Source organism: Protomyctophum bolini (assembly GCF_963924005.1).
Source record: "Protomyctophum bolini genome assembly, chromosome: 6".
In the NCBI taxonomy this organism is placed as follows: Eukaryota; Metazoa; Chordata; class Actinopteri; order Myctophiformes; family Myctophidae; genus Protomyctophum; species Protomyctophum bolini.
In genome coordinates, this window is record NC_137867.1 from 20,355,212 (window position 1) to 20,364,628 (window position 9,417).

General features: G+C 44.1%; 2 protein-coding genes across 3 annotated transcripts; both read left to right on the forward strand.

Moving 5' to 3' along the window:
* Positions 1–1,705: 1,705 nt before the first annotated feature.
* Positions 1,706–5,550, forward strand: mpeg1.1 (macrophage expressed 1, tandem duplicate 1; the record flags this gene model as incomplete). Its single annotated transcript, XM_080765730.1, has 3 exons — positions 1,706–2,158; positions 2,576–4,138; positions 5,506–5,550. The coding sequence occupies 3 exons, from the start codon at positions 1,706–1,708 to the stop codon at positions 5,548–5,550; spliced, it is 2,061 nt and encodes a 686-aa protein (XP_080621856.1).
* Positions 5,551–5,616: 66 nt separating this feature from the next.
* On the forward strand, positions 5,617–9,388 carry LOC308317321 (perforin-1-like). Of its 2 annotated transcripts, XM_080766238.1 has the most exons (5): positions 5,617–6,026; positions 6,408–6,687; positions 6,844–7,124; positions 7,485–7,626; positions 7,749–9,388. In XM_080766238.1, the coding sequence occupies exons 2-5, from the start codon at positions 6,412–6,414 to the stop codon at positions 8,631–8,633; spliced, it is 1,584 nt and encodes a 527-aa protein (XP_080622364.1). In that variant the 5' UTR covers positions 5,617–6,026; positions 6,408–6,411; the 3' UTR covers positions 8,634–9,388. The 2 variants fall into 2 exon arrangements, with proteins under 2 accessions (XP_080622364.1, XP_080622365.1); XM_080766239.1 differs by lacking the exon at positions 7,485–7,626 and having other exon boundaries at positions 6,844–6,960.
* The last annotated feature ends 29 nt before the right edge of the window (positions 9,389–9,417 follow it).

Genomic DNA, 9,417 nt, shown 5'->3' on the forward strand with positions numbered 1-9,417 from the left:
CTCATGTCTCTGATGCTGTAGTTTGCACTCCTCGCTCTTCAGCGTTGTTAGTGCTATTTCCAGCTCAAGCTCCCGGAGGCGCAGAACCCCCCCTATGTCCTGAGGACTCCCCCCAGTGCCCCGTGGGTAATCATGTGGGGCCTGAGCAGACGGGTCCCCCGCGGGATCCTCGCCCTGCTCTAACACACCCGTAGTGTCAGACTGATTGGCCCCACTAGAACTCGGTTCTGCGACAATGAGTGATACGTCTCCCCCCTCACTCTCATCTGACAGCATCGTAATGACTCCCTGTGAAAACAACTGCCGTGAGACAGCTGCGAAAATCGCCTCTTTCTTTTTGGTACCGTGCGGTAAAGGAACGTTAAATTGTTTGGCAATACTGTACAATTCCCAATATGAGCACTGTTGTAGCTCCTCAAGCGACAGGACATCCGTACTAGCACCCTGGTCATCAGAGGCCATACCAAATACAGGCCATATACAAAATCCGCTACTCAAACTGGTACGAGCAACATACTCACCATTAATACTCCCCAATCCGTCTACCACCAAAAGCAATACTAGCAAAACAAAAAACATAACCAACTGAACAACTGAATCCTTAATTTGTTTTTTGAAACGGACGGGCTCCCAAATATGTTACAAAACCATATGTCTAGGGGTAAAGGCAATGTAATATATGAGAGAAACGGAAAACCAAGGCCTTAATACAAGGATTTATTCAATAGTATAATGAATAAATTATAAGAATCAACAATAGTTTACAAAATAAATGGCTCTTTAACTCGCATGAACATAATAAACGGAATCCAAAAACAAAACTAAAGTTATTCCTTTCCGAAGGGAATAACTTGTCTAACAAAAGTTCAGCTTCACAAAATAAAGGAACAAAACAGTTGGCGACATGTAGTAGTAGTACGACGGATGGGGGAAAGACCTTGGAAGTGTTTCCCCAGCGCTGGGCTGGGCATGAATGGGCTATGTAGTGAGAGAGCCGCGGCCGCTAGCTCGCTCACGCGACCGTCAGCCAATCAGGGAGGTTGATCAGACCTCCATGGTCATGGCCAACAGGGTTACCCCAGCCACACAGCTGATGACAATCAGTCTGTCTGAAAACCCATTAGTATCCTCTGCATGGGAGGAGAGTTAGTCTAATACAGGTTCATAACAACTGCTGCACAGATATAGATATATATATATATATTAGAAGACATCTAGGCCTAAGATAATCCACATACATATATATATACTATAACAATATACCACCATATAAATATATATATACTATTAGCAATAAACATATATATATTTATAATCCAAAATAACACTCATAAATCATAACACTCATAATTAATCATAACCACACACGACCATAGTCGTGACACACACACACACACACACACACACACACACACACACACACACACACACACACACACACACACACACACACACACTATGAGAACGTGTTGTCAGCTGTCATTTGAAAAGAATGAGGAACAAGAATGAGGAACTATAGGCTTGAACAATTAGGCCTATAAATGTCCAGATTTAATTCCACTGTTCCCTCTAAGACATGGCTTGAAGTGTAACAGACACAAAATAATGTAAAAGTTTTGTCACCTGACATTTGAAAAAAAAAAAAGAGGAACTATAGGCTTGATCTATATAAACGTTCATACTTGTTCCCATTTCCCATTAAGCCATGGCTCGAAGTGCAGGAACATTGCTCACTCTCTGTTTCCTCCATATCAGCTCCTCTCATCCACTCAGCCACCCCACCAACTGGCTCCGTCAATGCCGTACCTCCACCAACCTCTCCATCACAGCACTGGAGGTGCTGCCAGGGGGAGGCTGGGACAATTTGAGGAATGTAGACATGGGTCGGGTGATGCATTTTGACTACTCCGAGTGCCAGACCACAGAGGACGGGCTCTACTTTATCCCAGATGAGGTGTTTGTCATCCCTCAGAAGGAGACAGGACTGGAGACCAACTCAGAGATCATCAGCTCATGGTTGGAGCAGAAAAGCTCCACATCTTTCACTATAAATTCAGACATATCCTTCTTTTCAGTACTGAATGGCAAGTTCTCTGTTGAGAACCAGAGGATGAAAACTCACCAGGTCAAAGACGCTTCAACATTAGCCAGAGTTCAAGTGAGTTAAGCTAATATATTTTGACATATAATTAAGTTATTCAGTAAAGGTACTTTTGCTTTAGCAAATTTCCTAGGTAGGGCATGGGGGAAAAGGCAGAATGTTCTGTTTACTGTACTAAACTGATATGTACCATTTTGGAAAATAAATAAACATTTGAATAATAAAAATAAATAACTATGCAATGTTGATGCAGTGATTTATATGTTGTGTCCTTAGTCCTATAAGTCCAAGTGGGCTGGGCATCTAATAATTATTATACAGTGTATTTTGGACGAAGCAAGCATTCAGAACGATTTCTGATGTTCATCCATAACATGTGTTTGAATAAATGCATTTAAATAAAAGTTACTTTAAGTATTGCAGCAATAAGCACCAAGTCCCGATGTGATAATGACGAGATCCTTTCCATTGCAGGTCCGCAACTTCATCTACACAGTAAAGGCATATCCGGACTTCACTCTCGACTCACGATTTGCTCAGCAAGCAGAGGGGATAGCCGATGCCATTGAAAACAACCAGACAAAATGGGCAAAATATCTTTCTGAGAAGATGGTGCTCGACTATGGAACCCACGTCATAACAAGTGTTGATGCTGGAGCCTCCTTAGTGCAGGAGGACTACCTTCGTTCCAAGTATGTGTCTGACAGTGTGTCGGCGTCGCAGTCCATCACAGCTTCGGCTGGCTTGAACTTTTTTGACAAACTCAAATTTGACATAAGTAGCACTGTAACACAACAGAGTTCAACACTTCAAACATATCAGTCCAACATTCACTATTCGTTGGTAAAGAGCCATGGAGGCCTGCCTTTCTACCCCGGCATCACACTGCAGAAGTGGCAGGAAAATATCAAGAACAACCTCGTTGGTATTGACCAGTCGGGTCTACCGCTACACTACATCATAAACACCAACACCTTCCCTGATCTACCAGAGCCCACTGTTGAGAAAGTGGCTCTGTCCGTACGTGAGGCCATAGATCGCTACTTCACAGTCAACACCCATCCTGGCTGTATCAAAGTTGATTCACCAAACTTCAACTTTCAGGCTAACGTTGATGACAACTCTTGTGAAGGCCCTGCCTCAAACGTCAGTTTTGGTGGCGTCTACCAGCGTTGTGCGAAACTCAGCCCAGATGCAGATCCACTTTGCCAGGCCCTGGCTCAGAAAAACCCAATAACCGGTGATTACTCCTGCCATCAGCCTTACTCCCCCACTTTATTGAGATCAGAGGTGAGACATCAAAGTTACAACTCATATGAATGTCACTGTGTGAAGAGAAAGTGGCATAAGTGTCATCAGGTTTGCCAGAACAACCATTACGTTCGCTCGGCTCGTGTTGACACCTACTGGTGCTCCGTCAACGGAAAGGCACCAAAAAACCAAAACCAAAAAGGTTATTTATTTGGAGGATTCTATGGCCCGTCTCTCCAGAACCCCCTTACCAAAGTCAAGAACTGCCCCCCTAACTTCATCCCTGTGAAGTTTCTTTCTGACGGTCTGATGATCTGTTTGAGTAATGACTATGAGACTGGCACCAGACACTCTGTGGACTTTGGAGGCCTGTTCAGCTGCGAGTCAGTCAACCCCTTGTCAGAGGGTCAACGTCGCTGTCCCCCCAAGTTCAGTCAACATCTAGTCAGCATCAGCGATGGCTGTGAGATCCTATACTGTGTCCAGTCAGGTTTGTTCACGGGAGATAAACTGCTGCCGATTCGCCTACCCCCTTTCACTCGACCACCATTGATTAGCATGCTAGCAACAAACACGGTTATGGTTATGACGGAGGGAAACAAGAGCTGGGTAAGAATGGGAGAGGCCAAGATGTGGAAACTGTCCAGCCTAGAGGAAATCAATGAGATTGCACAGCAGGCAGTTGACCCACAATCAAGTCAGATGTCAGGTGGAGAAAAGACAGGGCTGGCCTTTGGAGTGATTGGGCTTGTGATCTTAGTGGCAGTAGGGGTGATGGTCATGCAGGTAAAGAGGAGGTGGGGGGGTGTGTCTGTGTTCAGGAGGGGGAGGGGATATGAGGAAATAGATGGAGAGGTAGGGAGTGACGGAACAGAGCAGAGACAAGAGGACGACAGAAACATGGGTTAGCTTCAAGATCAGACCCATACACAATGAGCAATTTTGTAATGACAGCCAATGTGTTGGTGAAATTAAAAGTTTAATGTTTGTGAAACAGGGTTTTCTTTTGAGTCCTTTGATGTTGTGTACTGTACACTATGGCTCTTCTAAAAGAAATGTTAGAATCATAAGTAACTTCATTCTACTATACTGTATGTTTGGAGCTTTTATTAAATTATCTAACATTTGCATATTGACTGAAACTGGCCTCTTTTATATATGTACAGGATCAAAATATATACACCATTCAGGGGCACACATGTGGAAATAATCACATAGGCACAAACCCAGTAGTTGCTCTCCTGGTTCTTAAAAATGTTATCCTCACTTTGTGTGTGCTGTACTGGCCACTTGAGGTGTTGCAGCACGGACACGTACGTACACATACGTATGTACATACATTACTACATACATCGCTCCGCATAAGAGTGGCTAGCACCACTCAAAAACATTAGTCAAAGTCAGCAAACTAGACAGTTGACACCCCCAAGGATACACAAAGTAAACAGCACCCTCTTGAGGGGAGCAAGGTCATGTGCTACTTTCCTCAAATTGAAACCTTGATGCATTTGGCAATGTCTGTTAGTGTGAGCCACTAATCTCACATACCTATTACACATTCCCACATTGTTGTGCACACTGACAGCAGAGCAAGGAATTCAATTCTTGTATATAATTCAAATTGGTCAATGGGATTGGATAGGGGAAAAAAACGAAATATGCACATACCTCAAATCAGGTGACCTTAAAAGACTGACATACAGAGTCTTGCAAAACCGGCCTGCAATACTACATTTGTGATCCAATCCCAGACCCGAGCTATTTTCACTTCAAAAGAACATTTGTGAAACTAGTTAAAAACCAGCTATTTCCCGGGCCCAAAACTATAACTTAAGCTTGCTCAGAGAATCACAAACATTCCACAATCTTCCATAAATAGACAAAGACCAAGGCTGACACCATAGTTTTGTTAACGTTATCAGCACACAGACAGACTGGCTCATGCATTATACTCACAGACATGAACACTGAGAGAGGAAGATGAATGGATATACAGTATTCACATGTCTGTCCATGAGTACACACGCACGCGCACACACACACACACACACACACACACACACACACACACACACACACACACACACACACACACACACACACACTTCCTGTAAATTACGGGCATGCTGTCAATCTGTCTCTTGTGACTATAGACAAGCTTCCCCTCCCCCTACGCTCACATGAACAAACATCTGTGAGGGGATTCATAAAGCCGGCTCTTGAAAAGCAAAACAAAACCACTCATGCCGAGGAAATCAGTCAGTCTGACCTAAGGGAGGGCTGGTGGGGCGCGGAGAGAGAAAGAGGGAGAGACACTGAGGCAATGCAGAGAGGGGATGAGAAAGAGAAATCCCTGAAGCAGGGTAACTCCCTTGGTCTCTGTAAGGAGGAGGACATATAATAGAACAGTGTGCAGCCTCATGCACAAACTCTGTCGTCCATTTCCCAGATTGAGCTAGACTGTAGTTAAACATTCAGCACTCCATTTATATCCTGCTATTCGATCTTCTAGAGAGACTGTTAAAAAGGGAGAGGCACAACATTCATTCATCAGTTGTGACAAAATCCAGAGAGACTTCTGTTGGAGGACAAAAACAGTTCATCGTTTTCCTTCTCAGTGATCTTGAACTTGAGGGAGTCGAAGGAGAAAAGAAGAGACAAACAACACATCAAGGTAAGAAAAGACTGCCATTCAGTACAAATTTCTGTTGTGCATGCTTATGTTGTCACAACAGCTGTGGGTGGGTATGCAACTATGCATGCTTCCAGAAGAGGGGATTAGAAACGTGCCCTGTTTATTGTTAAGTAGACACCACACATACCAATTAAGCCTGTTTGCTTCCCACAGCGACCTATGAAGTTGAGATATGGATATAAGTTTTGATCTAAAAGGCAAACGTAGTATTTTCTAACCAGAGAACAGTATGACAGATGACAGTATCATGCAACATAGCTTTACTCTTACAAAGATTACATGGTGGTACAGTAGAATATTGTAGGTACAGATATGTTAATAGGTAACAGATTATTTTAAGTTGAGTTTTTTGCATTTCAGTGACATGGCAGTTCCACGAATACCAATGAGAAACTGCAACTGCTTAGCATTTATGTTGGCCCTGCCCGTCATGTTGGGGTTCTGTGGTGCCAATGGCTGTCGGCTCGGCTCGGCGTCCGAGTGCGAGAAAGCACCTTTTGTTCCGGGCCACAACCTGGCGGGGGAGGGCTTTGATGTGGTGCGGATGCGGCGGACGGGAGCGTACGTCATCAATGTCAAAACCCATCTGAGTGACAACAATACCTGCACTCTCTGTCCCAACCGTTTCCATGAAGGACAGGTAAGACACATCTCACCTGCTAAAACATTAGGCATGTCAGTGTGTGCTGGCATTCCCCTTTTCTCGGCCATTCTCCATTTGTTCTATGACATCCGTCTGCCTCCCAACATTCTTTTGTTCATCTTCCCCAACCTCCTTACCTCTCTTTCTCCTCAGATTCAGAGGCTCCCGGCAACAGTGGTAGACTGGCGTCCCTTCAGCCGATGCAGCAAGCAGCTCTCCAGCGCTCTTCACCACTCTGTGAGCTCCCTGCTGCGTACCTCCAACTCCCTGGTCAGTAACAACTGGGGCATGGGACTCCATTTGGACGAGCAGTACAAGATGGGCAAGGCAGTGCTGGGAGGCAGTCGCTCAGACATGGCCATGTTCGCTCGCTCACAGCACAATGTAGACAAAGCCACATTTGCCATCCACGATATCAGCTGTACCTACTACAGGTAAACAGAGTTAGTTAACAGGAGTTTGTCAATGAAAGTCAATGTTGGGCGTAGGCTATGATAGCCGAGGTAGAGCTGAGATAAACTTGGTATGATTATTGATTAGTAAAGCTTTTAAAATGTTATTTCTTTATCTGAAGATATTTAAATTAGATTATTAATAACTTGAAAGAAAACTCATGCAAATGTGGGACAGGTTCATAAACTTGATCAAGATGCAAATACACAAAACATTTGAATGAGCTCTTACAGTGACCATATTTATTGTCTTTGTCTCAGAAGCCTCTAAGAAGAACGCAAAAACATGCACAGATATTTCCACTGTGTTTGAGTATAACTCCACGGGTCTTGCTTTCTCAGCTACAGGCTGGCTGACCACCCACAGCTCAGTGCAGAGTTCGCCAAGCATCTGAAAAGACTCCCAGAGAGTATTGCTACAAACCAGCACAGAGCTCAGTATAGACGGTTAATAGACACCTATGGAACGCACTACATACACCAGGTCAGTGGGCTTTGGGTCAATACAAGCAGTGTTCAAAGGCAACTAACATCAATGATGTACAAACGGCTAAACATACAGTGTAATGTATATATGCCAACTGACGCTGTTTGCATGTATCTCAGGTGCAGCTTGGTGGCAAGGTGAAGTGGGTCACCGCCTTCAGGACTTGCCTGGCCACACTGAAGGGCCTCTCTGAGTCTAAAATCAAATCATGCCTAAACGTTGAGCTCCGAATGTCCCTGGGATTCCTCCCCGTCAATGCTTCCTTTTCTCAAAACTGTGATAACGTTCTGAAGGCCAACATGAGCATGGGCTTCTACCACGGCTTCATGACCCATAAGATCGAGGTGATCGGAGGAGAGAGGTACTTCCCCGACATCCTCTATAATCAAGACCCGTCTGAAGCATACCACAGCTGGATGAAGAGCCTCCAGGATAATCCTGATGTGGTGTCTTATGCCATCTTCCCTCTCCATAACCTGGTGGAGGACCCAGAGGTCAGCAACAACCTGAGGAGCTCCATCACAGAGTACATTAAGGAGAACCAGCTTCCAGTGGACCATGCGGACAAGAGCTGCTCCCCGACTGCGAACCTGGACCACAACTGCTGCCCCCTACGGGCTGGCAGAGGTACACTCCAAATGGAGATCCAGCGAGCTGCAGGTTTGAGGGCAGACACGTTCACTAAAACCGACGCCTACGTGAAGATCTTTTACAACGGCATGTATGAGGAGACGGAGACGGTGATGGACGATAATGATCCTGTATGGAATGCAACGTACAACTTTGGCTCGGTGGAGATGGGTCAGCAGCTAAGGTTTGAGGTCTGGGATAGGGATGTGCTTTACAACGACATAGCAGGGATGTGTGTAATCTTTCCTGAGCAGGGAACATCTTCACTAAGCTGCCAACTAAAGAAAGGAGTTCTCTATTTCACTTATACAGTCACATGTGACCCACACCTAACAGGCTTCAAGTGCGGACGGTACTCCCCAAAAGCTGAATAGATTACAGGATTAGAATACACAACAGTATTATCAGTGTGTGTAGTACTTTATATTATGTACATGTTTATATTGCTAGGGAACAGATTAAGTTCATGAACTGTCAGCTACTGATATTCACAAACACTGCAACAGGAAACGAACCATTTAGAATGTATTATAGGTCTATACTATTTAGAATAGAACAGAAGATAATCATTCCGTCATTTACTGGAGACCAGCGGGCGTGGCAGATAAGACAAATCACAATAAACTGTTGTTCCAAGTATGACTGGGTTAAGAAATGTCCAAGAATGTGCTAAACACACATGTCCATCCATTCAACAGTGAATTCAGAACACTATTCTACATCAGACTCCTAAATCAACCTGTCCATGTTTGGAGTTACTGTTCTTCATTAGTCACATCATTCCACTCAATTTTAGGGCACCAAGCAGATTAGAAAAGGTACTTATGTAAAAAGTTCTATGAAATCCATTTCCAAGAGCTATGGTATCTTTTATGATTACACACAAGATTATACCCCATAAAATATCTTATTCTTATAGAAGTATAAGAAGTCACCCTCCATAAAAGAAACTGGTTGTGATCCGTTAAGTATGAGGGGTGTTTTCATTGAGCCGTGTTTACTCCTGCAAGTGAGAGAAATGGTCATGATATGGATGACTGGACCAAAGACTGAGTTTGTTTTGATTGTAGCATTGTCTCTTGCAATAAGTACCTTATAAATGCACACACACACACACACACACACACACACACACGCATCAGCCCAATTGAAAAAGAA